This window comes from Miniopterus natalensis, chromosome 7 (assembly GCF_054644295.1).
Source record: "Miniopterus natalensis isolate mMinNat1 chromosome 7, mMinNat1.hap1, whole genome shotgun sequence".
Taxonomy (NCBI): domain Eukaryota; kingdom Metazoa; phylum Chordata; class Mammalia; order Chiroptera; family Miniopteridae; genus Miniopterus; species Miniopterus natalensis.
The window spans coordinates 9,909,168-9,936,604 of NC_142087.1; the positions used below are offsets into that span (position 1 = coordinate 9,909,168).

General features: G+C 48.7%; 1 protein-coding gene across 1 annotated transcript; it reads right to left on the bottom strand.

Annotated features, from left to right (window-relative positions):
* Positions 1-901: 901 nt before the first annotated feature.
* LBP (lipopolysaccharide binding protein) lies at positions 902-21,191 on the bottom strand. The gene is made up of 15 exons (XM_016219385.2): positions 21,068-21,191; positions 19,002-19,116; positions 17,661-17,789; positions 14,379-14,531; positions 13,712-13,775; positions 12,394-12,457; positions 10,479-10,570; positions 9,780-9,956; positions 8,428-8,487; positions 6,347-6,514; positions 5,059-5,126; positions 4,506-4,548; positions 2,614-2,677; positions 1,332-1,408; positions 902-946 (listed from the first exon to the last, which is right to left on the bottom strand). The coding sequence occupies exons 1-15, from the start codon at positions 21,189-21,191 to the stop codon at positions 902-904; spliced, it is 1,443 nt and encodes a 480-aa protein (XP_016074871.2).
* Positions 21,192-27,437: the final 6,246 nt, after the last annotated feature.

The following is a 27,437-nucleotide window of genomic DNA, read 5'->3' on the forward strand; positions in this document are numbered from 1 at the left end:
ATCAAAGGAGCCTTCTGGTTCCCAGGCCTGGGGTAACCAGCTACATAACTTGGAAACGACCCTTCAGTGAGTCTGATCGAAAGCTGGTTGTGTGGTAGTTAGAAACCACGGTCTCTTCCTCCAGGCTGGGAGCTCATAAACAACAGCTGGATGAGCTTTTTATTTGGGTTGGACCAAAAACCTCGATGGATCAATTTCCTCCTAATTTACACCTGTTCCAGAGGGGAAAGCAGTAGGAGGCTGAGTTTTTGCTCTGGGAGACCCATTGGCTCTGTGTCTGCAGCAAGCAAGAAGTGAGGGTGGGGGGCATATATTAAAATGAGCCCACGAACTGTCCATAAACCAAGACGGACAAGCCCCTTAGAGCTCAGGCACCAATGCCAGGTCCAGGGCTGAGCGGAGAGCGGAACCCCTTATTCTTCCACTGAGGTCCCCACAGCAGCAGGTGGGAAAGAGGAGTGTGGTCAGGGTCAAACACGAGACCGCAGATGGCACTGACCGTCCAAAGATCCCGTGGGCAAAAGAGGGTGGGCAGCAGGGGGCTCCAGCTAGAGGACCAGGTGCTTCCTTCACTGATCCAAACAATAAATATTTATTGAGGACCTACTATGTGTCAGCACTGTGCACGGGCATGAGATGGTGAATAAAAAAGACGGTGCCTGCCTTTAAAGACTGTACAGGCCAGTGAGGATGATGGTCCACCCCAGCGGAGAAAGTAAAGTCCAGAGCAGGAGAGGGTGTGGGGACACCTCCAGAGGAGGAGCGGGGGGTAGAGGCCGCGCAGACCTCGCCTCCAGAGCTGAGGGCGGAGGAGTCCCCACCCCCCCAGAATCTGGGAGGATCCTGCAAACCGGAGATGCGCCCGCTGATCCAGCTGTGGCCTCCGCCTTCCTCTTTGCCCTCAGACTCTCGTGTACTGGATGTTGGCGCCTAAGAACAGGAAGTCCTAGGAGAGACAAGACAGGACAGGATGTAAAAGCACCCTCTATTCCAAAAAGATGCACCTCCATTTGTAGCTTGGCTTGTTGGCATATCTAGGATGGCAGTGTTTAGAAATGAGCTGGTCTTGAGGTTCCCCCGGGTCACTCATGGTGTCGGGGTAGAGGGCAGCGTAGCGCAGACCGTGTCAGCGACCTCCAGCTCCAGTAGAAGCGCTGCTTCTGAAGGACAGGTGGATGGCGCCATGGCCTCTGGCATCCTCACTCCACCCCAGCCCAGGCTTTCCCAGCTGCAGGGCTGGGCTGGACCCTCACCCACTGAGCTTTGGCCTCCGAACCCGGAAAGCTAAACAATCCCCCTCCCCAAATCCTGAGACCCCGGAACCCACTGACCTTGTGGATCTGGATAACAGGGTCGTAGAACTGAATATGTTTTAGCAGAGGAAGAGGGAAGCCTGTTGCCAACTTATCTGGAGGTTGAGGCACAACGTTAATAGAAATATGTTAATAACAATTATAGACAAAGGTTTTTTTTTTTTAAAAAAAAGACCTCTGTGCAAACTTTATACACAGTATATTCTCATTTAATTAACACCAAAGACTGCGAGGTAGATATGATTATGATTCTCATTTTACAGATAAGGAAACTTAGCCACAGAGTGGCCAAGTAACTTATCCTAGGTCACACAGCTAGAAAGGGGCAGAACTGGGGTTTAACCCCAGGAAGGCTGCCACAGGAGCCGGAGCTTGCAGCAATGAGGCTACGTGGGAGTGGTAGGTTTGGGGCAGGATACACTCATGATAAGAAGCTGTGGGCATCTACCCTCCACACCCATCTTGCTTTCTATTACAGCCAAATGAAACAGGGTTAGGTCTTTATGCTTAATTTTTTTTTTTACCCTTGTTCCCATACCTACTCTCCCCTGATTGTTTAGCTCCATAAGTACATTAGTTTAAAAAAAAGACGCCTCCTATGTGTTGATAGAGTTTGTTTCTCCTTTCAAGGCTGTTAACTGGGACAGTGATCTGCCCTGGAATTTTCCGTTAGTTTAATTAATTAATTTTCCGTTAGTTTAATTAATTAATTAATGTATAGCTGTATTTTTTGTTTTGTTTTTTGTTTATTTGACTATTGTTGAAAATATTACGGATGTCCCCTTTTTATCCCCATCAATCCCATCCACCCTGCACCCACCCCATCCCCAGGCCTGCCCCACACCGGTGTCTGTGTCCATGGGTTATGCCTATAAACATGTAAGTTCTTTGATTCATCTCTCCCGGCCCACTGCCCCCTCCCCACCTTCCCTCTATATCCTTAATTTTTTAAAGGGTGTCAGCAACTGAATCAGAAACGTGAATGTAGAAGTGGGCCACCCTGTGCTCTCTGTACTACTTGGTCTTTAGCCTCTCACTTGCCACGTCAGTTCTGCGAGTCTCTTCTCTTAGAAGGAGCTTCCTGTGCCCCAAACTGCCACCCCAGTCCCCAGCCTTCATGAAGCCCTGGAGGAGATGAGGCTGACTCCAACCCTCCCACTGCAAAGACAGGCCACTGATGCCCAAGTTCTCATAGCCTGCAGGAGTACCCTGTTTCCCAGCCCCAAGGTCAGCTCCCCCCCCCACAGAACAATGGACTCAAGTCCACTCTTGACTTGGAAAAACCCATCGTGACTCTTACCATTGACCTGGGGGTAGAGGGTGTTGAGAAGGTAGTAGTTGAGCAGCGCCTCTAACAGCTCCACCTGGGGGGGAACAGGAGGATGGCATCCGGGGCCCTGCTCACCTGGGGGTCCCCGCGCTCTCCACCTGGAGGAGAACACCGTGACCCCAGGCGCCACACTGCCCACCAATAAACCACACGGCCACCCTGGAGGGCAGGTGGTTCTGTACGTGCGGACATGGCAGAAGGCCCGAAAAAAGCAAATTTCAGATAGATACCCACATTGAGACATACACTTACATGTGTGCAAGGAGAAAAATGGTGGAAGGCTACACGCCCAACCATCTTTTCTTTAGGAAAAACGTCAAGGTTTAGCTTAGCCTTATCAAGTATTTACTTATTTATTTACTTATTTACTTATTATTTATTTATTTATTTACAGTGAGAGTGTTTTCCTGAATTGCTTGTGTAATACAGAAAAATTAAACAATTTTTAACACTGTGTGCCAGGTATAGGTTCGGAGCATTATGTATACCTGCTCCAATCTTCACAATAACCCCTTTAAGTTGACATCAGTGTCCCCATTTCACAGGTAAGAAAACTGAGGCCAACAGAATGAAAGTGGCTTGTTAGAAATTGGGTAGCAGGGTCTGAATTTGAATCTGGATTTATCCGATTCTATAGTTCTTGCTTTTTTTTTTTTTATCCCATATTCCAAAAGCTTGATGAATAGCTTTTTGTGAGCCTTTGCTTATGTTTTACTCTATAGAACAGCTTTACTTGCCACACCCAGATACGATATTAGTGAGTCGTTACATTTTCTCCGAAAGGAGTCATTCTTTGGGATCCCTGTAGGCAGTGTCCTTCCCCACATATTATGTGTTTATTTTCTTTTCATAAGTACTTAAGGAAAAGGCTGGGAGGAGGAGAACAAGGTGAGGGTGGTCAGAGGAGGTCAGTATCCCTGGGATGACAAAGAGGGAAACAGCTACTACAAATAAAGTCTTCCTGTCTCCTCCTTGGCCTGCGAGGAGCGGCTGCTGTCACCCCACCTCCTCTCTTTTGAGAAATGTCCCCGTGGTTGCTTCGGCCCACACCAATCTTCCCATTCTCTTGCCTCCTTTAACGGGGGGCCATCTATCTCACCACTGTTTCCGCTTTGTGGAAACCATCTCTTGGTTTTGTGTGCCCAACCATCAATTTCTCTTGTTTTAATAACAGAGTTCCTGTTTTCCCCTGGGAAACCCTCCTTCCCAATTTCAGTCCATATTGTTGGGAATTGTAAACTCTGGCTCCAGGAAACCCATTCTTGGCCGGCCTTTCTGGTCACAGTGATTGGCTAACGAATGAGCATATGGCTAAGACTGATCCAATGAGAGCTAGCACAAGGATTTAAAAAAATTTAATTTTGTAGGTTTAAAAAAATGAAACTACAGGACATCTGGGGTTTTTTTCACCAGTGGGAATAATCTGCCTGAGAAAAAAGCCAACACTGATGAGAGCAGACAGAAGGATGGAGAGGGATTCTTGATGTATTATTTTGAGCACCTGGATCCACCTCTGCCTGAAATCTGTAGCCTTACCTTTCTTCATTGCTTTTGTTGTTTTAATTATATGATTCTGCGCATTCCTCTTGCATGCTTAAGACATTTTTAGCTGGCTTTCTATTGTTGCAGTTAAAAGAGTTTGGTCCAATAGAAGATTTAATCATATATTGGCATATATTGGGATGTAACTTTTGCTTGGTCCTATGTTTTATGTGCTTGAGAGCTTCTACACTTTTCTAGGGCAGAGAGGACCTCTTCTCCTTTCCTATTTTCTACTCTTAGGCAGCATAGCATTGCTCAGTAAACACTCTGAGTTAATTAATACCCCAGTCACTTCATAAATAAAAGCAATGATAACTTACATTGAATAGTCCAACTTTAGATTCTTTCAGTTCCACTTGTATCCTGTAATGAATCAGAGATGATTCAGATATGTGGGTACTATGCTCATGGGAGACTTAATCAATGTGGTGATCCCTACAAAGGAAGGCACACTGGCCTGAGAAGGCACAGGGCCAAGGGCAGGGGAGGGTGGGAGTGAAAAGGGTGACTGGGAGGACTTGAAGAAGGGAGATGTGTAGTGTAAAAGAGCTCAATATTTATTTATCACTTTAGGAAGTCAGTATAGCTGATGTCTAAAATTCATAGATTAAGAAAAAGCAGTATTAGTAAATTCTGTAGAAGTTTGAAAGTAATGGGTGTTAGGTGGAAAGGAAGTTGGTGGAAGCAGGGCCAGTGGAGCAAAAGAATTTGGCCAACTGGGGTAAAATTTAAGTTTTCCTCTCAAATCGTGGGCCCCTAACATTGATAGGAAGATCTGGTCACATCCCTACCTCCAGCTACAGAGAATCAGCTAGAGTCCCAGACAGAGCAAGCCCAGGTGAGTGCCCCCATGTGGGTGGGAGGCTGACTTACTTTTCAGGCTTCAGGAACCCAGTGATCTTGCTGGTGTTGAAGGTCAATGTGGCGGATACATTAGCAGTCTGGAAATTCCAGTAGAAGGAAACAGGTCTGAATGAGGGAGGTTGTCATGTACAGGAAGGATAACTATAAGGACCAGCTGTCTTCTTCAAAAACAGTTCAGTGAATTACAGCAGGAACCCATCTACTAGAATATAGACTCCCATTAGGTTCATTGTAGGTACTCGATAAATGTTTGAACTTGAACTTGAACATTTTTACTTGAAATTGTTGACTATGGTAGCAATTAAACTTTGAACAGACTACCAAGAGCAAGTGTAGAGTGCTTGTCCCTGGAGATCTCGAAAGAGATCTTTTCTAGCTACCTCAGGGCTAAGATTTAGCCCTAGTAATAATAATAATAATAATGATAATGATGATAATAATAGATTATGTTTTAATTTAAAATATATTGATAACAACAATTTTCATAACAATAATAATATCAAATTGCAGATATAGCATTTAGGTGCAATTACCCTTCTTGAAATTTGTCTTGTTGAGTTTCAAACCTAAAATAAGAGAGCAAAATTCTCCAGCCAGTAAGCAAGAGCTCCCAAAGGCTCAGAGTCTCTTCTCTGTAAGACAGGGTCCATTAGGAAAGGAGAGACTCTCTCAGTATTTAACTCAGAGGGAATGTAATACAGGGACTTGGTTATACAAGTGATGGAATTGCTGAGAAGCCAGAAAAAGAGCCAAAGAGGCAATTCAGAGATTAGCAGAAGCTGGGAGCTGTTTCCACCCCAAGACCAAAAGAACAGAGGGAGTTGGGGTTATAGGAGCCACCATGGAGGAGACAGAGTCACTCCCCCAGTCTCTGTCCAACACAGACATAAAAATACTCTGCCTCTTCCTTCCTCCTGCCCCCTGTTCTTTTAACAGTGCTTTCCACTGGCTGACCTAGCTGGATGTCAGAGTGCAAGGGGTCCTGGGAAATGTAGACTTGAGGGTCAGATATAGATAGGCCCCTATACCCTCCTCCCCACAGTAGCCCAGACTCAGTCGGTGGGAGATACATACATTAAACAAATAAACCTGCAAACATCTCCATAAGTATATAATAAATATAATGAAGAAAAATAATGGGGTGTTACGAGGGGCCTAAGGTAAGTTAGGGTAAGAGCAATCAAGAAAGGCCTCCTTGAGGAAGTGATACTCAAGTGGAGGCCTGAGGGAACCGGACAGGCGGTGAGTGGGGGAGCGCACCCAGGGGAAGCAAGAGCGGGTGCGGAGGGGGCCTCACCACGCCAAGCCGGAACACAGGCTCCCTGCCCGCGGCAGGCAGGAGCGCGAAGGCCTCGATGTCCATCTCGGGCGCCAAGGACAGGTTCCCAGGGCTGAAGCTCACGGCAGGGGCAGAGACCACTCTTCCCTGGAGCTCCAAGTTCACGTCGGGGTAGCGTCTGGCTAACTGGGGGCAGAGCAAGGAGACCATGTCAAGAGAAGGAAACATGCAGGTTTCCAGGGGAGCCTGGAGAGGGTCCGATAAATCTGAGGCTGCTTTTTGGTTGATTTTATTTCCTTGAAACGCCCTGTGCCTTTTTCTCTTAGCGGCGTAGAGGGGCATCTTTCCATGTCAGACCTGCAGCGGGCCTGTCATCCGTTTCATGCCTGCGCTGTGTCGCGTGCACACGGGCGCTGTCATTGGCCTAACCCTCCTGGGCACCGAGTGGTCTCTAAGGTTTTGCCATTATAATGGCCACTCCCTGGGTCCCCTGGGCTATTGCTTGGGGGGAAACGTTCCTAGAAGTGGAATTACTGAGTCAAAGGGCAGGGACAGGAGCTGCTCGTTCATTCACTGCCCACTGTCTCCGGGCCTGGGTGGGAGCTGTTGTCTCCGCGCACCCTCATCGCAGCCCGGTGACTGTCTGAACAGAGAGAGGGCACTGATGCTCCTGGAAGAGGTCACGACGACTAGAACCCTCCATTCCAGAAGTGCTCATAGCCGTCTGTCTAACTAGAGGTAGGTATGGGGTTTAATTGGGGGCAGGACCGGTCCTTTTTGGGGTGAAGTTGGTAAGAGAACAATAGCCCCAGGAGCCCTCAGTTGTGCAAATACAGAACCTACATTCTGTTGTAAGAGGGAGATGTTTAGGAAGTTGAGGAGGTAAACCTGTTGGCTAGGAAGGTGGGCCTAGGAAGGTGGGCCGAGTGGCTCTCTGCCAGGCTGACCATGATGCTAACAGGAAAGGGGAGGAGAGTTGGCTCCTCCCTCTGGAGCAAAAGCGATGTTGGAGCCAGGATGTGGCCAAGGGTTCTCCCAAGCTAATGGGGCAGGAGGCAGGGACAATGTGGCAGCAGGTGGGACCATCACGGGGCTCTACGGAGAGCAAGAGCAGTAGGCAGCCCCGGGTGGAAGGACATAGCCCAGGACTGCAGCACCTGAAGTTTAAAAAACATCCACCCATTATAATCCCCCCAGGCACCATCGAGCTCTCTGCAAGCCTGTTACACTGCAGCCTGTCTGACCTGTTGCCCAGGGACTCAGGAGGGGGCAGAACAGGTGGATTTCTGGGGCATTAAACAAGACACTGCACATGAAGAGCTTCGCCCAGCAGTGACGGAGCCGCGAGGTTATTCACTGCAACGCTGACGGAGCCAAAGGCTGGGGCGACCTCCACGTCCTTCCGTGGGAGACAGGTAAAGAGGCTCAGGCCACCCGCGCAGTGGCAGACGGGCGCCCACGCAGGCAAGAGTGAGGATCTACCGGTAAGGAACGATCTCCCGGTACAGAGCGGGAAAGAACAACATACGAAACGGTATGTATAACATGCCCCCAATTGCGTAAAAAAATGGGCGGAAGACACACACATTTGTTTATACATACCTCGAGCATTCCCGGAGGGGGTATACACTGATAGTGTTGGTAGGCTCAGGGTGGGACCTGGGTGGTTAGGGGACAGGAGCAGACTCGAGACTTTCCATTCTATAGCCTTTTATGTCATTTGAATGTTGAACTATGAGAATTTATTATGCAGTCATAAAATAATTTTTTAAAGCACCAGGAACAGTGTCTGGTCCCTAGTAATAATTGATGTTATCAATTAGGGAACATGTTGTGGGACGTGTTGGCATTCCGTGGGATTCCCAGATAGCACCACGGAAAGACTGGGCAACCTGCGGTCCCAGGAGACCCGGGGCTCAGGCCTGTGCTCTGTGGGCTTTGAAGGGAAGGAAGTCCCAAGACCTACAGCACTCTGGCCTTTATTGGGGGGCTTGTTGCTCGTCTTCTGACACTTGGTCAAGCTGAGAGGAGCATGGAGGTTTTAAAGAGAAACCCTTGAGGGGTAGCCTGCGCCCACCGAGGGCCAAGGGGAGCCTTACCCGGGGGGCGAAGGCGCGGAAGGACTTGGTGGTCAGTCGGATGTTAGAGGTGGGTGGAACCTGCAATAAAGAGACACAGGGAAGTTTCAGGGTGCTCCTTCCAGAGCTGAAGGTCTAAACAGAAAGGGGGCGGTGTTTAGGACTGGAACTTCTCGAATGCCCAGGGCTACCATGGCAGTGACAAGATGCCTGTCCTGAACTCAACAGGAATACATGAGTACATGAGCACTCTGCTCTCCTTGGGGCATAGGGGATACTCGGGACCCACTCAGAGGGTTCATGAAGGTGAAATTTGCAGTCACACAGACCTAGGTTTGGCTCCTAGCTTTGTCACTGTGTGGTCTCAGGCCACCCCCTTCACCTCTCTGGATTTCAACTTCCTCACCTGTAAAATGGGTTAATAATAGTCCCCACCTCTCAGGTCATTGTGAGGGCTCAGTGAGATGGTGGGTACAACACATCTGGCACAAGGCCTAGCATGTAGGATGCAGCACCGGTGGGATGGGTGAGCCAGGTGTGATGATGGAAGGAAAGGCCTGTGCACATGTGAGAAATCATTCAAAGGGGAAAAAGTCACTCCAGCCATCTGCCAGGTCGTCCCGATTTATTACCGGGGGAAGATGGATCATCCAAATTGGACCACCCTATATTTCCCCCACCATCCTGACATTGTTCACAGGCTACAAGAGCTATAAGAAATAACTTTCTGAAATCCGGAAATATTGAAGAGATGAGAAATATTAAAGATGTGATCCACTATAAAACTTAGTATCCTTTATACAAAGCTACAATTGAGAGAGTTGTTTTAGAGATAAGTGCTCGGAAGACTTTGTCTCTCCTTTTTACCATAAATCACAAAATTGTGTACCCTTTTTACATTGACTACAAGGAAGCTCCCAGACATATTTGTGATATAAAAAAAATCAATTCATGGGTCCATTGTCTTCATAATTGTGTTTTACTTTTAACTTGGTCTTTATTTACAATTCTATATAACTTCATACATTTCATTTTCTAATTTTTTTTTTTTAAAAAAAACAAACCTCCAAAACCATCAGAATGAGAGGAAATAATGAATTCGAATAATGGGTTTAGACTAGGGGGAAAATAAAACACAGACAAGCAAGTCACAAAGTCTTTTCAGTTGTTATAAGAGAGAAAGAACTTTGATTTTGAGCTTCCTGGCAGCCAAAGTGAAAAGGGAAATTGTGCTAACATATTTTTTCTGGTCTTTATCTTTTTTCTTAGTCATAACTTATTATTTCACTGATATAAATGGGGTAGAAAGATAAGAAGGAAAGGAAGCCAGGTTACACTGTCACTTGTAAGCATTATTCTGTCTCCATCCTCACCACATCATCTGTGATGGAGAAGTTCAGATACCCTGCCTCATGATATACTAGGCTGGCTGTGTTGAAGACATAATCAGAGATGGCAAAGTAGACCATTCGATTGTGTTCCTCAGGAAGGCTCATGACAGGAGCAAGGAAGGCAACTGGGAAGCGATGATCACGGTTAAAAAATTCAGCCTGGAGAGAGAAAATAAGGTTTATTTGAATTTTCGAAGTTTATCCCACAGCTGGACATCTGAGCTAGGTAGTCACCTGTACAGGCTGATGAGGAGGCACTGGCTAGAGACACTGCCTGAAACTCCACCGTTAAAGACATTTTCCTTTGGGTCAAAGTGTTGCATATCCAGAATCCCTTAATAAAAAACTCTCCAGCTTTGGTGTATTAACCCACAAAATCTACTGGCCAGACCAGACCCTCTGACTGAACTCATCTGCATGGTGGGCAAGGTGAAGGAGAGGGAGAAGAGGGAGAGGAAGTGATAAGGCCTGAGAGTTTTCAGACACTTGTGAGAGGATCCTGGCTCTGGGAACACTCCCCACCACTCCATATTGCCCTGCCCTCAACACAGCTGGAACCATGGGACGATGAGGACAAATCTGAAACCAGGGGGACAGGAGACTCCAAGAAAGAGCTGCTCCTGAGGGATGAATGTCATGCTGAGTCAGGACCCACCCAAACCCCTGTTCTAGCATCCTCACCTTCAACATCACGTCCAGCATTTGGGCTGCTGCCTGAGGGGCCTCCATTAAGCTGTAATCAATGCCAGCAAAACTGTCAATCTCTGTTGTGACTGTGAATCAGGGAAGGGGCAGAGTTAGGAGCCAGACATGGAGAAGGGGTGAGGGCTCTGACTGACCTACACTTTTGTGATTTTCTTCAGAGCCCTCTTGCCCCTCTGCCTCAAGACCCTCCACCCAGCCCAGCGCTAGGGCAAAGGGCTGCTTTGCAAGGAAGAGACCAGTTGGGTTCTCTTGTCCCACTGTGGATTACCCATGGAGGAGGGGTGCTATGCTCAGCCTGAGGCTTGAGTGGGTTCCAGGGATACACACACACACACACACACACACACACACACACACACACACACACACACACACACACACATCCTGAGGGCAGGAGGAGCCCAGGTCTGGCAGCCCATTCACACCTGGAGCTTCATGCCAAGGAAGCCATACAATGGATGAGGGGAATTCTCTAACCAAGGGTATTGCTCCCCAAGTTTATAGCTGAGGCCTTGGTCTTAGGGGAAACTGGCCTCCTGTCAACACAAACCAAACAACAAGGAAGGTCAGGCATGTCCGGGGGGCTCAGACACTTCCCCTTAATGCCCGAGGAACAGGAGATCTGTGTCTCACGCACTGGGCTGTCTGTGCCTGCCTGGGCCTCCACTGGAGGGGGATGTCAACAAGTGAGTGTAGGGACCTGGGGGCCATGCCATCAGAGGACACCTCAGACAATTTGTCAGAGACGTGTGCACCCTAGATCAGGGTCTCCACTTTCGAGGACTGTTCTACGGGTGCGCTTACATGTGCAGGCACAGAGGTTGGATGAGGTGCCTCCTTTCCCATATTGGCGCTAGCAAAGGAGGGCAACATGCCTACATGTCCAAAGTCTGGGGACTTATTAAATGAAGACACGTCCATAGGAGGGAACACTGCAGGGCTACTAAAATGAAGTCTGTCACAACTCCTTCGGAAAGATTTTGGCAGAATCTTATGATGCTGAAGCTATGCATACCATGTGAGCCTGCAACTTTACTCCTAGGTATAACCCAAAGACATGCGTCACATAAACTCGAATATTCATAGCAGCACTACACATAAAGGCCTAAAACTGAAACTACCCAAATGACCTTCAACAGTACAATAGGTAAGTAAGTGGAGGGATGTGGACACGGTGGAATATTACACAGCGAGAGAATGAATGAACCCATTATATGCAACAATATAGACCAAACTCAGTTTAAGGTTGAACAAAGAGGTCCTTTGCTTTTGATGAACGACTTTAAATGCCAGGTTCCATTCATGGACAAAACGCGAAACTAAACTTTGCTGGCAGGAGTTGAGCGGTGGGTAGCGACAGAAGGAGACACGAGGTGGGGGGGCCCTGAAAGATCAGTCACATTCTGCATATTGATCGGGGAGCTGGTATGTATGTATTCAGTTTGTGAAAATTCTTTAAGCTGTTCACGTATGATGTGAGCACTTTTCTCTAAGTATTAACTTCCACAGGAAAGTTTTTAAAAAATGAGATCAATTTGTATGTGCTGATATAGAAAGATCTCCAACATGTACAAGTTACAAAAGGGCAATGTCTTTACTGTATAGATTAATATATATTCATAATTATGCACATACACACATATTAATGAAGACAGGAATATATGTGAATGTATATTCATATGCTCATGTCTATGTCTATTTGTATATGCAAAGAAAATGTCTGAGAGGAGATATCCAACACAGAGGTTACCTCTTGGAAGGAAATTTGGGGGGGAAAGGGGGTTTTCAATTTTTACTTTCTATACTTCTGTCCCATTTAAGATTTTATAAGATACTTATATGCTCTTGTAAGAATTAATAGAAATAAACTGTCCTGGGGAGGGCACCCCACCTGGCAGAGTTTGGAGATAAGGTTGTAGGTCAGAGGTCACCGATTCCTGGACAACTTCACAAATCTGAAAATGATGGGAGAGGAAGCCTGAGTGAGTTCCCTGGCTTTGGTGTGGCGTCGTGCTAATTGCTTTAGTCACATTATTTCACATATTTGCCCACTGATCACTGATCCTACAAGAATGTGTAAGTACTTATTATGGGCCAGGTACTGAACAAGTAGAAACAATCAGAAACACTTAGGTCCCCCATGGACCCCAATAGGGTCCAATTGGACCTTCCAAAGTCCATCCCAGGGCTGGACACCTGAGTTAGGTAGTCACCTACACAGCCTGATGAGGGGACATTGGCTGGAGGCACTGCCCCAAACTCCATCATTAAAGACCTTCCCTTTGAGAGGCCCTGGACTCCCAGAATTTAGAGTGGAATCGCAGAGCCAGATAGTAAGTAGATATAGCCATCCAAATAAGTGTATACTTAATGTAGGTACTTCTCAAACGTCATCACGTCACAGGTTGGCTGGATTGACTAATGTTCTCTGTTTTCCCTGACACATTACAACATGGCAGCGGGGTGCCGGGGGAGACTGGCATGTTTCCCAAACTCACCTCGGCCCCAGGACCCCAGAATAAGAAAAGGCACAGAATGCGCCTTGCCACACCCCCTGTGGGGTTGCCTGCTGCTCCAACTCAGCCGACAGGGGCACTGAAAGCCAAGGCAGACCCCGGACTACAGTGCAGGGGTGTCAGTGTGTAACCCCCCCCCCCAGTCCTTGCTACAGACACAGCTCCTGGTGTATGATGCCTCCCTCTGACACGGGAGTTTGGAGTGAAGCGAGTATTTGGGAAAACAGGTGAACATGAAACCTCTTTGTTTTAGCCAAAGATTCAAAAATTTGGAGATTTCACATAATTCTCTTTTATGGGAAAAACTGACACTATCGCTGCCTTCCCATCCAAGGCAGGTGCTCACGAGCTGCCCCGGTAGGAGCCGGGGTTCCCACCTGCTCACACACTCAGAGTTTCCCGCCTGGTCTCTGCAGCCACCTAAGTGCTGATCTTCCCTGTGGCCTTTGTGGAATGCAGGGCAGTGGGGGCCAGTGAGCCAGATCAGGCAGAGGGTGGGGTGGGAGTCTGCTTGGTCCTGCTTTCTACATTTGGCCAAGCATCTAACCATTCCCTGCTTTACAGGACAGACTCAGAGTCCAGAGACTGACGTTTGGCCTCAGCTTACACACCAGCTCTGTGACCTTCGGCAGATGATTTGTCCTCTCTGGGCCTTGGGCTCAAGCCAGACTTGCGTGGCTCAGACAGCCTTACCTTGCTCTCCAATATTTTTTTGAGTCTGGACTCGATCTGCCTGTGGAAGAGATCCAGTAGCCACCTGGGGAAGGGAACACAGTGGATGGTCAGCTGTGGGTCACTGAACACGGTGACAGTGGGACAGCGGGGAAAGCCAGGCTCTGGGTTCTCGCCAGGCCAGTTCCGGAGGGCGCCCTCCCTACCCCATCCTGGTACCCTGTTGTTTCCCAGAGTTGCAGCTCCCAGCACACTCACTGACTCAGGGCATCTGGCATCCCATCCCCCTGCTGGGCCCCAAGCAAATTCAGTAGATTGTGGGGAGGGGCTCAAAAATCCACATTTTCCTAATCAAGGACATTTGACTCAAAGAGACTCCCCCAAGGGCTTGTATACTTTTCATAAACTCTTCTTTGGCCAAAAGCCCTGGTGTCCCTCCAATAGCCAAATTTCATTTGCCTGATGGTAGTTCCTGAAGTTCTTTGATGGAAATGGCTCACCAGTACTCCTGGCTTGAATCTGCATCTGTTCATCTCAGTAGGTCCCCAAATAATATTCCCCAAGTGCCCATGAGGTGCTCGTGCATTAGCCTGGAACTTTATGCTTGTCAGAGGCCAGGCCTTAGGCTGGCTGGACCTTGGGCTACAACAAGGGGGTCAAGCTGGCCACTGTCCCAGGGGTGACCTACCTCAAACTTTTTGATATGTCCACATCCATGTCACGGATGTGGCTGCTGCAGCTGGAGGCAGTGACCGTGGGCCTCCCAGAAGGCTCGCTGCCCAGATTGAGGTTGATGGAAATGATGCCCTTGACCCGCACATCAAAGGAGCCCCGGAGCCTCCTGGAGGAGATGAGAGGAGCCATGGTGGATTCCTAGGCTAGGGTCAGCCACCATTTGGAGGAAAGTACAAAATCTGAAGCCCAATTCTCACCCCCAAAATTAGTGGAGCTGGAGCAAAAATTTAATTACAAAAAAGTATTACAAATATTTATTACAAAGCAAATATTTATTACAAATAAGTCCATAAAAGATCTATAAGAAAGCCTGGTTTTGCTTGTTTATAGTCAGGGATGGGCAAAGGCCCTTCTAGGCAGGATCCAGCTCTTAGAAGCCATAAAGGAAATGGTTGATACACTTGCCAACACAGAAAATTAAAACCTCAGTTAACAAAGAATGCCAAAAGCAAAGTAAAAATAAAAACCACACACACACACACACACACATACACACACAAAACTGCATTGTGAGTGAGCCAAAGAGCTAATTTCCTTAATAGGTGAGCTAAAATACGAACGAATTTCCTTAACATATGAGCTAATTTCCTTAATACACAAAGAACAAGCTTATATTAATTAATAAGGAAAGGACAAAACAACCAAAAAGAAAATAAAGAGGTCAAAGGTATGAACAAGAAGTTGGATTGCAAATAAGCATGTGAAAAGTTATTAACAATAGAAATCACAATGATGCCAGTGTCCACGCATCAGACTGAGAAAGCTTTTGAAGCGCGAGCCCTGGTGCTGGGGAGGCGTAGGCAGGCCGGGGCCCCAGGCGCCGAGGCCGGGTGGCATCTCTGGAATTCGGGGTCTCTCCTGGTGACACACGCACCCCTTTGGGCCAGTAATTTGACTTGTAAGCCTTTGCTCTGGGGCTCTCCTGGCCGAGATGGACGTGTGGGGCAGAAATGTCATAACAGCAAAGAGAGAGAAAACGACCTACACGGGTCGACTAACAGGGACAGTAAGTTGTGGGCACCAATGGGGCACAGCCTTCAAAAACAGCAAGCCTGCCCGGCCGGTGTGGCTCAGCAGTTGGAGCATCGCCCCATCAAGGGAAAGGCTGAGCGCTGGATTCCCCATTCCCGGTCGGGGCTCATACCTCGGTTGCGCGTATGGGAGGGAGCAGGTGATGTCTCTGTCTCTCCCTCCCTCTCCCTCTAAAATCAATGAACATATCCTTGGGTGAGGGTTTAAAAAAATAATAATAAGGCCAAAGGTGGTCTAACTATATGATGGAATCGTACTCATCCATAAAAAGGAATCGAGTCCTGATTCGTGCTATAAAATGTGATGAATCTTGAAAATATTATGCTAAGTGAAAGAAGCCAGACACAAAATGGCACACACTGCATGATTCCATGTGTATGAAATGCCCCGAATAGGCAGGTCTGTAGACAGAAGGCAGAAGGCAGGCTGGTGGTCGCCTGGGGGTGGCCGAGGGGGAAGTGGGGAGTGACTGCTTAACCGTACGGGGTTATCTCTTGGGGTGACAAAAATGTTTTGGAACTAGATACGGTGGTGGTTGCACAGCATTGTGAATGTACCAAATGCCACTGACTCGTATCCTTGAAAATGCTTAATGTTCTGTTCTGTGAATTTCACCTCAACAAAAATATTACTTTGAAAAAGGGTTTAAAAAATGAGGTAGATCTTCACATGCTTATATGAAGAGATCTTGAATTTATTTCAGTGGAGAAAGCAAGGGCAGAAGAGTGTGGCCTGATTTTTTTTTCAAGGAAATGTAATGAACGTGCATATATAGGTGACATATATACTGAGCATCTTTCTAAAGTACCGTCGTCCAATAGAAATATAATGTGAGCCACATTGGTCGTTAAAATATTCTAGTAGCCATGTTAAAAAAGGCAAAAAGAAAGAGCAATCAGCCCAGCCGGTGTGGCTCAGAGGTTGACCCTGGAGGTTCGATTACCAGCACAGGCCCTGGTTGGGGGCTCGATCCCCACTAGGGGGTGTGCAGGAGGCAGCCGGTCAACGATTGTCATCACTGAAGTTTCTCTCTCCCTCTCCCTTCCTCTCTCTGAAATCAATAAAGACATATTTTTTTAAAAAAGAGTAATTAATTTTAATTATCATTTCAACATGTGATCAATATAAAAATTATTAATGAGATTTCTTGTGTTCTTTTTGGTACTAAAATCTTCAAATCTGGGGTTTCACACGACAGAGATCTCAATGATCCCAGCCGCTTTTCAAGTACTCAGCAGAGGCATGTGGCAGAAGCTCCTGTGCAGACACAGAGAAGGGATAAAGTGGAAGCACAGCCAGGCCACCCAGAAGAGACCCGCAGCCCTCTTGTCATGGGCTGAATTGTGCCCTGCCCCCAGCCCATATGCTGACAGCCTCAACCCCAGTACTTCAAAATGTGACTATATTTGAGACAGAGGCTTTAAAGAGGTGAGTAAGTTAAAAGAAGGCCACTAGGGTGGGTCCTAATCCAAACTAACTGGTGTCCTTGTGAGAAGAGGGGTTAGGACACATGCAGACACACCCAGGGTGCACGCACACAGAGGGATGACCATGCGAGGACACAGAGAGGTGGCCATCTGCAAGCCAAAGAGAGAGGACTCAGAAGGAATTAGACCTTCTGACACCTTAATCTTGAACCCCTAGCCTCCAGAAGTGTGAGAAAAAAATTCCTGTTGTTTAAACCACGAGCCTGGGATATTTATTTTTGACAGCCCTGCAGACAAATCCCAGCTCCCATCCAAAGACCTTGGAGGTTCAGAATGCTAGAAAGTTAGTGCCCGGGGAGGCCCTTGACCAATGGCAATAGGAAGATGGGGTCACCTCTCTGCCCTGGTGCGCCACCCACACTCTGGAGGCTCTTAGGACTGTCTTCCTTCCCTTCCTGCCTCACTTCCCCAAACCCCTATGGACGCTTCCTTAGATCACTCCCCAGATAAAATACTCAGCTTGAACTCTTGCCTTGGGGTCTGCTGCTGGGGGAAGCAAACCAAGAAGACACAATATTATCCCATTTAGCTCGTGGTCAACCCCATCAGGGAGGTAGAAGATGGGAAGAGAGTGGTCCAAGAGCCAGGACTTGGAACCTGGGGGAGGCCTTGGGCTCCCTCCACCCACCATGCGACCTTTACAATGAGCTCATGGCTCCTTGAACCAAGAAGAATGGGACCAAGGGCCTGAGAGCCTGGGAGCTGAGCCAACTTACAGGAATGACTTGCGCACCTTCCACTTGCCGTCGACCTGGATGGAGGAGTCGGAGATGGACAGACTGAGGCCCTGGCCGGGAAGGGGTGTCAGAGCAGAGCCTAGCAGCTCACAGCTGCGGATGTTCAGGCTGGGGAGAGAGACGTGGAGGGAGCATCAGCCCTGGCTTGGGTCCAGCCTCAGCAGGGGTCTCGATCCCACCTCTGTACCTTTCCCCCGGGGGGTGGTGGGGGGGACTGGACCAGCAGGGCTGCTTCAGGCAGGCGCCTGGTTACCCGCATTTACCAAGTGCCTGCTGCATGTCCCACACCAACCACACAGCCATGCTAAGCACCTTATGTCCATGGTGTCACTTAGGCCTCCCAGAGGCGGTCAGCACTGTTCTGTCCCTTGTCACAGAGGAGGAAATAGAAACTCAGGGAAGGAGTGCATTTGCCAAAGCCACACACTCAGGACCGGAGCCCATGAATCTAACAAACCTGGGTGGGATCTGAGTATGGCCCATGGACACCGCCCCCCCCCGGGTTTGCACCTCCCCCCACCGCCATCCCCTCCCCTGACACATTCAGATGGGGGGGAGTCAGATTCACGGAAGGCCGAGGGCAGCTGGAGTAAAGATACAAAAAGGGCTGCGGGCGGCAAACCAAGATGACACACTATTGTAGGCCGCCAGAGGGAAAAGAATGGTCAAGTTCCACTTTATTTGCCTAGTAATGAGTAGGTGCTCAATAAATGTTTGCTGATGGACTGAATAAAAGAAGGAAGGCAGGCGGCAGGCGGCAATGGTGATGAGCGGGGAGGAGGGGTGAGCTGTGGGCTCAGCTGCCCTCCTTCCTTGTCCGCCCCTCAAAAACTGTCTCATGCCTTTTTTTTTTTTTTTTTTTTTAGCATCAGTTGCTTGTATCTAATAATCCTTTGAAGATTCAGCTCAAATGACGCTTCCTTTGGGAAGCCTTCCTTGACTTCCCCAGATGTACGAACTTCAGCTCAAACAATTGGGCTACTGTACCTAAAGTTTAAGGTTTATCTTCCCTTCCAGACTATATCCAAGGCTCAGACCGGAGCCTGGATTTCTATTACCCAAAGGAGTTAGCAGTGTCATTCCCATTTCACAGATAAGGAAACTGAGGCTCAGGTCCACAGTTGGTATGTCTTCATTAATATTTGTTTCATGCGCGAATAAAGGAGCCCAATTCCCTCCCAGAACTTCCCTCTGAACTCTGAGCAACTATCCCACTGTCTGTTCCAGAGGGGCCCTGACCCAATCCTGGGGCTCTCCCTCCCCCTCCAGTCTCCCACCCCTGCCCAACCAGGCCAGGGCCCCAGCAGAGGGGAGCCCCACCTGTTGAACTCATAGTTCCCACGTCCAACATGGTTGATCTTGAACTCCCCTGTGAAATCGGGCAGCGAGATTCTGTGCAGCTCACTCTGCAGGGCCACCAGCCCCTCCTTGGCCACTGCGGACAGAAAGAAGCTAGGAGTCAGCCTAGTCTGCCTGCCACCCTCTCCTCCAATCCCTTCAGTGTCTCCCACCTGACCTGGGGAGAGAGGACTACTTCAGACACTAATCACAGTTATGGGTTATTGAGCCCTTCTGCATACCTGCTGGCTTGAGAAACGCACAGGGCATCAGGGCATGACACGTGGCATGTGCCCATTTTATGGATGAGGAAAACGAATGCCTGTGTCAGCAACTCCACGAGGAAAGAAGGGCTGTGTGCTTGTGCGGGAAGTTCTCTTTCCTGTCCTTCATGTCATCTAGCCTGAGAAGAAGCTGTAAGGATTTTAGGGATAGAATCCTGGCTTTGGCATCTTTCTAGCTGGGTGACCTTGAACAAGTCCCCAACCTTCACTTCCTCCATCTGCCAAAACGCAATGATAATACTTTCCTCACTGGGGTGCATGAGGATGAAAGGAAATCACTGCAGAGCACAAAGGGGCTGGGAGGCTCAAAAGCACTCCTGGCTTGGTGCCTGGCACTCAGCAGGCACTCAGCGATGCCGGGAAAAGCAAGGCGGGTTTACATATTTAAAATACAGAAAGGACCAAAAAGTCCAACTCCAGAGGATCAGTTAAATAAACACGGTACATTCACATGAGGAAAGGAACAAAAGGCAAATTTTGCTTGATTTAGGGTTTCAGTATAACCAGGACCTTCTGCTTGTTCTGAAATAGGAGGGAGCCAGGATTCTGCCCTCAGGGAGGGCACGAGTACACCAATGAACAGTCTAACTCTTCCCAACTTGCATTTCTCCCTTTAGCAAAAGCAGGTGCCAGTGTCTGTGCCAGAATGCTACCTCCTTGTCTCTGGCTAACTCCCACTTATCTTTTCTACCTCACCTCCTCCAGGAAGAATTCCCTGATTTCCTTCTCTCTGCCCCCTCTTCCTCCCCAGCCACTCTGGGCTCCCAACAAACCTACCTGAGGGAATGTTACTACCCCATTTAATAGATAAAGCAATTGAGGCTCCATGAATATGAGGAGCTTCCCTTGATCAATTACTGTGGGGAGCGGTGTATAAATACTCCAGATCTCTTGCCCCATGGATGGATTAATTCTGAGGCATTGTTTCAGCATCTTTTATTTTATTTTTAAATATGTTTTTATTGATTTCAGAGAGAGGAAGGGAGAGAAAAGGAGGAAGAGAGAGAGAGAAACATCAATGATGAGAGAGTCATTGATCGGCTGCCTCCTGCATGCTCCCAACTGGGGATCAAGCCAGAAACCCTGGCATGCGCCCTGACCAGGAATTGAACTGTTCATAGGTTGATGCTCAACCGCTGAGCCACGCTGGCTGGACTGCTTAAAAAATACTCCTACTTTGCCCATTCTTTAAAATGGAGATATAAGATACATAAAGTACCTAAAGGGCACTAATCTCAAGGGATTGCTAGGTAACTTTAAAGTTTTTATACATACATGTAACCACATTCCCAGCACCCTGCAGGCTCCTTCTGCCCCGCCCGGGTCTCCAACGGCCTCCAGAGGTAACCACCATCTGACTTCTAGTTTTCAGGCCTATATTTTCAAACTTCACCAAGAATTTTCCCAGGGGAACTGTTGCAATCACTGGGTGGTAGTGGTTTAATAGCATCCCCCTCTTGCCCTCCTTCCCTTTCCCATCTCCTGTTTCCTCTCCCTGTGGTGTCCTGGAATCATCTCCTAAATCAACTACTTGCACCCAAATCCTTGTCTCTGTTGGCTGCCGGGAACCCGGCTAAGGCAAGTACGTGCCCGAGTGACCCAGCGGTTGGGTGATGAGGCCCGAGTCTGAGCCGGTCCCCCTGACCAGAAAGGCCACCCGGGACTGGGCCTGCGGAAGAGCACCCTTTCTGTGCCCTGCCGGTACCCAGGGCAGCCTGGTGCCAAGAGGGTCAGCCAGTCCAGCCGACAGCCAACACTTCTTACCATACTCCAGACCCTTGTCTGTGATCCTGACGACCAGGCCGGGGTTGGCACCCAGGGCCCCTGGGGGGGACGTGAGCAGCAGTGCCAGCAGCAGAGAGGGCAGGGCCCTGGCGCAGGCCCCCATCCTGGGTTCCAGGTGGATGGGCCAGGGCTGTAGCTAGTGCGGGCTGGGCCCAGCTCCCTTAAATAGCTGCGCCTGAGGGCTGGGGCAGCTCCAGTGTGGGGACCGGTTCCTGGAATCAGGACTGGAGGAGGTGGCACAGGGACTGGAACCTGCTTGCAACACCGTTGGGGTCACGGGTCATACTTAGAAGTCCACTGCTGCTGCCCGGGGTTAGAGGGTGAGTTGGCTTGGCCCCAGGTGGCAATATCTGCCCACCCTTCCTACAGAAAGACCCCATGTTCATTGCTAGGAAGGCCCGTTTTACAGCCTAGGAAACTGAGGCTCAGAGAGGCCTCATCACATGGTCAAGATCACACACCGAGCAAATGGCAGAGCTGAGAGTCAAAGTCAGTCTGGCACCATCCAAATGATCTCGTCTCTATACTCAACTCTGTTTACTTAACAAAGAGGCATCCCCACTCCCACCCCACCATGGGGAAACAGGTTTTTTCAAACCTTGGTGGTAGTAAAATTCTAGGGAAGGTAACTTGGCAAATCATTAAACACCGCCCGCCCAGTGACCCAGTCATTACACAATTCAGTTTACAAATATGTCACTGCACCCAGATGCCCATCGCTGCGCTATGTGAAATAGACAAGGGAGGAGGGGGACCCAACCTAAGGAGTCCGACAAAAGGGCGTTGGCTAAATTAACGATGATACAGCCATCGAAAGTGAGGCTGCAGAAACCAATGCATTTCTTGATAAGGAAAGATGGTGATAAAGGGTTGGCTTAGTTCTATTTCTTTGTTATATTCCCATGTCTACCAATCAGGAAAATTCTTAGCAAGGAGTTAGGAGGGACTGTCTCCAGTGGGATGGGCAGGATTATAGGTATTTAAATCTTTTTGCTTGTTGGTATTTAAATTTTTTATTTTGGGAGGAGCATGGTCCTGGGTATATATTGTATTTGTAGTAAGTAGGGATTGTGCTAAATTCATAGGGCTCCCCCAGGCCTCCCTATCTTTGTGAGCTTTGTTCTACCCCCACCTCCAGGAAGCCTTCCCTGATCACCCCCATGTTTCCTTGGATTAGAGAAAGATCTCCCTCTGAGGTTCCAGAATTCTCTGCACCTCCTCCATCATAGCGTTAACCATTCTCTGCTTTTTCATACCTGTGGTCCTTTAAAAATATGCACAAAAATTCTTTGCTTCTTCTCCCATCAAAAGGTGGAGGCTCTTTGGCCTCCCCTTGAAATTGGGGGGGGGGGGGGTGTCTTTGTGACTGGCTCAACAAATCGAATGTGGTAGAAGTAACTGAGTTTCTTCCCAGTGGGTCATAAAAGGCACTAGAATTGGGAATTAAGAGGGGAACTTCCCACGCTGGGCACAGGAAAGCCCACAGCCCGGCCTCTCTGCTCCTCTGTCATTGGGCTGAAGTTTGTCGAGGTCCTGTCTGTCACTCTATCGGCCTGGGTGCTCCTAAGGGCGGGGCTGAGAGGACTCGGCCGTTCTGGGGCCATTTGCTTCCTGAGCTCAGCCTGCCAGGGTGGGGACCCGTCCTTTGCTGGGAGTCAAGAAACCAGCGTTCCAACCTGGCTCGGCCTGCCTGGCCACGCGACCCTCAGCAAGCCTTGTTTCCTCTAGTGCCTCAGTTTCCCTCTGTAAAATGAGCGTAGAGCAGGTGACTCCCATGGGCCCTTTCAGCCTTGGAGAGTGAGGGAGGACAGTGTGCAGAGTGAGGACCTCGTGGGAGCACAGGTGTCAGTCTTCTGGTGGTAGTTGGAGGGTGTCCCAGGCTGGGGGCCATTTGCAGGGGGTGAGGGATTCCCACAGCGGCGAACTTTGGACCTTAGACCTGCCCTGGCCAGCATGCCACACGGCCCAGGCCAGGCCTCCACCCCCATGGGTGCTCACGCCCGCTCAAGGTGCCTTGGTGACCCACGACCCAGCAGAGGCCCCTGGCAGGCGCGCCACCCCAGTGCTGGTCAGAACCCTGGGGCCTTTCTCCTACCAGGCTGTCCATCCACCGCCATGAAACCACAGCTGCCGCCAGCCTGTCACCATCAAGTCCCACGGCAGTGAAAATACTCCCCCTTCCAAAAGAACAATATTTACTGTGTTCTGATTACAGAGGTGTTGGTTGAGAAGAATTTAGAAAATCTAGAATTTGGAAACCACAGTGCTTGGAATGCTGCGTGGGACGTAGGAGACAATTGACAAAAGAGTGAATGACCATAGAAAACAGTACAGGTTAAGGGCGTGGACTCTGGGCCCGCATGGCCTGGGTGTGAATGCTGACTCGCCCACTGAGTACCTTGGCACGGTGTGACTTGGTTTCCCCATCTGTGGTGGGGCTCAGCCAAGGGGGAGCATGACAGGTGGTCAGAGGGTTCTGGCCGTAGCCGTGTCACCGCTGAACCCCTCACTGGTCTCCAGCCCTTACTGGGCTTGGACACCCTGACTCCGTTTTTGCTCTTCAAGCTTAAGGATGCTGGTTCCTGAGGCCATGACATTCTTCGCTGGTTTCCTTAAGCCTTTCCCCCAGCTCTATAAATAGCCCCTTTATTTGAATCCTAAGAACCATCTGAGCTGGATTCTGGTTTCCTGCCTGGGCCCTGATTGGCACAATTAGCACACTGATTGATCTTTTGTAGCAAATGCTTTCCTCCTGTGGAGAGCTCTGAATTCTTTCCCTAAGTCTGCGGGTCTTGTGCAGGGACAGTGGACTGGGAGAGCACTAAAAATACACAGCAACTCACGCTCAGCCGCCAAGAGAGTCTCTGGGTGACTCTGAAGAAGCCTCTGTGGAGCGGTGACATCCTGCAGGATCTGGAAGGTCACATGGAGGTTTTGAGGAGGAGGGAGCAGCTTGTGCCGAAACACAGAGCCACGAAATGGGAAGGACTGGCAGCAAGGAAGCCTGGGTCCCTGTCTGGGCTCCTCTCCTGATGGGCTGTGTGACGCCGGGCAAACCACGCTGCTCTCTGATCCTCACTTTCCCTGCAAGTGCAGATGAAGGTGCTGGACCAGGACAGCATTTCTCAAATCCTCCAGGGCTCTTGTTTATTTATTTTTAAATGTACTTTTATTGAAATATAATTGACCTATAAGTGTAAGGTGTACAAGGTGTTGAATTGATATTTTTATATATTGTAATATAATGGCCACTGTAGCAGACACCGCTATCCTGTCACACAATTATCTTTGTGTGTGTGTGTGTATGTGTGTGTGTGTGTGGTGGGAACAATTAAAATCTAGTCTCTTTCAACTTTGAAGTCTGTAATACAGTGTTGTCTCTAATCACTCTGCTGTGTGTTAGATCTCCAGGACTTATTTATCTTCTAGTGCTAAGTGTGTCCCCTTGGACACCATCTCTCCTACTCTCCCACCCCAGGCCCTGGTAACCATTAGTCTACTCTCTGTTTTTATGAGATTTAAAATTCCATATATAAGTGAGATCATACAGTATTTGTCTGACTTCCCTCACTTAGCATAATGCCCTCAACTTTCATCCATGTTTTTGCAAGTGGCAGGCTCCCCTCCTTGCTCGTGGCTGAGTAGCATTCACTGTATACACATAGCACACTGCTGCGGGAGTAAGGGGAGCCTTGGGCACTGTTGGTGGGAGTGTAAACTGGTGTAGCCACTATGCAAAATAGAATGGCGGTGCCTTAAACAATTGAAAACAGAATTACCCTATGAGCCAGCAGTTCCACCTCTGGGTATTTATCCAAAGGAAATGAAAACAGGATATCGAAGAGATATCTGCATCCCCATGTTCATTGCAGCATTATTCACAACAGCCAAGATATAAAAAAAACTTAAGTGTCCATCGATGGATGAATGGATAACAACTGGTGTATATATACCAGGGATCTTGTTTAAATGCAAATTCTGATTCATGGGGTTCCTTTGGGGGCCAAGACTCTGCATTTCTAACAAGCACCGTGCTTTGAGTACAAGGAACACAATGAGCTCCAAGTTCGCTCTAAGTTCAGCGATTCTGTAACTGTTCACTTTTCAGTGCAGTTTCCCCCTGACGGTGCCCACAATCCTGAGAGCATCAACTCTCGCTGGAAGACAATGATGTTATGAAGACCTATGGTTCTGGATCTCTGTAGGATACTTTGGATTTGAGGGTTTAATATTGTTGGCATCCCATCTCTTAGCCCTGTCCCCCCCCAACTCCACCCCCCCCCCAAGTCCTGATGCATGTGATCTACAGAAGAAAAATAGGAATGTCAGTGACCACCAGTGTGGTTTGAAGCTTGTGTGTCACCTACTTGGGATGCCAGGCTGCCCCCTGGAGCAGGGCTGGCTGTATTGATGCAAAGCCCTTCACTCCAGGGGAACCCTAAGGAACTTGAGAATCCCCCCTTCTCTCCCTCCCCATCCCCTTTGCCTCTGAAATTGGCAGCATCTAAAATCCCAGCAGTAGCCTCATTTCACTGGGTCTTGATAGCTTTGGGGACCCTAAGGAGCTTCTGTTAAAATGAAAATTTCTCATCGAGAAAAGATTCTTTTATATTTGCCGGAGCTTGCTTTATTGGATTCCGCCCCCAGAATTCCAGAGGGCCCTTGCTCTCACAGACGGTGAAGGTAAAACCTGTGGCCCAAAGCACACTGTGGACCCAGCACTGAGCCCAGCTTGCTGGCCAGCCTGTGGTTCTGATTCTTGGGGTCAGGACACATCACCTCCCTAAACCTCAGACTCTTCATCTAGAAAATGGGGACCTCTTGTCTACTTTCGGAGGTGTTGTGGGGATTAAATGAGGTAATAAATGTGAAGAGATTGGCCCAGGGCAGGAACACTCATGGCCACTAATGGAATGTGGAAAAATGCTGAACACAGTGGCTAGTCTCTGCATGGCCCACTCCTCATCTCCCCACACAGGGCACCTCTCCATCATATTTAACATCACCATTTCCAAAAGGAACCCCAAGAGGGCAATACTTAACCCTGAAGGGAAGCTGATTAAGTGGTGAGCTTTTAGGCAGTCTGGAGTAGGCAATTCTTTTTGCTTTTTAACAGTTTTATCGACATATATTTCACATACCATAACATTCACCCATTTAAAGTACACAGTTCAGTGGTTTTTGCTATATTTACAGAGCTGTGCAACTATCACCATAATCTAATTTTAGAACACTTTCAACACCCCCCAAGGAAACCGGCACACATCAGCAGTCCTGTGGAGGCGGCAAAGCCTGAAGCTGCTCGAAGAGTGGTTTTGTAGGCAGCCTGGCAGATCATTTGGATTGTCTTGGGGGATTCCGCTCAGATCACACCTCCAAACAACTGCCTATTTCTCAGCCATTAGAGAGCGGTCCCCAGGGCACAGTGTGTTCCACTCACCAGTCCTTAGGTCCAAGAGATACTGCATTTTTATTTTCTATAGAGAGTGGAGCAGTGGCTGCCTGAATGTTTTGGAAAGTAGAGGGTGTGTGTGTGTGTGTGTGTGTGTGTGTGTGTGTGTGTGAGGCAACTATGTCCAAAGGGAATGGTGGGAGATAAGGTGAAAGTGGGGGAGGGAAGGGCTGTGTCCCTGTACTTACCAGCTCTGCACCTCATTCCAGCCAAGGGAGCCTTTTAAAATGTGAACTGGGCGCTGGCCAGTGTGGCTCTGTTGGTTGAGCGTCGTTCCATGCACCCAGAGGTTGCCTGTTCGATTCCTGGTGAGGGCACATGCCCAGGTTGTGGGCTCGATCCCCAGTAGGGGGCGTGCAGGAGGCAGCCGATAGATGTTTCTCTCTCACATCGATGACTCTCTCTCCTTCTCCCTCTCCCTTCCTCTCTCTCTAAATCAATAAAACATTTTAAAAACATGAACTGGATGTGTCATTCTCCTGCTCATCCCGGTTGTGTTCCCACTCGCTCTCTTCCTTCCAGCCTCACTGGCTGCTTTTCTGTTCCATTTCAGAGCCTCCACTAGGCAAGCAAAAAAAGGTACATCCTCTTGGTGGACAAATTATAGAAAGGATTTTTTTTTTAAAAAAACATGTCTTTACTGATTTCAGAGAGAGGAAGGGAGAAGGAGAGAGAGAGAGAAACATCAATGATGAGAGAGTTATTGATGGGCTCCCTCCTGCACACCCACTACTGGGGGTCGAGCCCAAAACCCAGGCATGTGCCCCAACTGGGAATCGAACCGAGATCTTCTGGATCCTAGATTGATGCTCAACCGCTGAGCCACACCAGCTGGCCGGGCTAGAAAGGATTTTGTTCCCTCAGCCTGACACCTTTACACAGTGCACAACCTATACC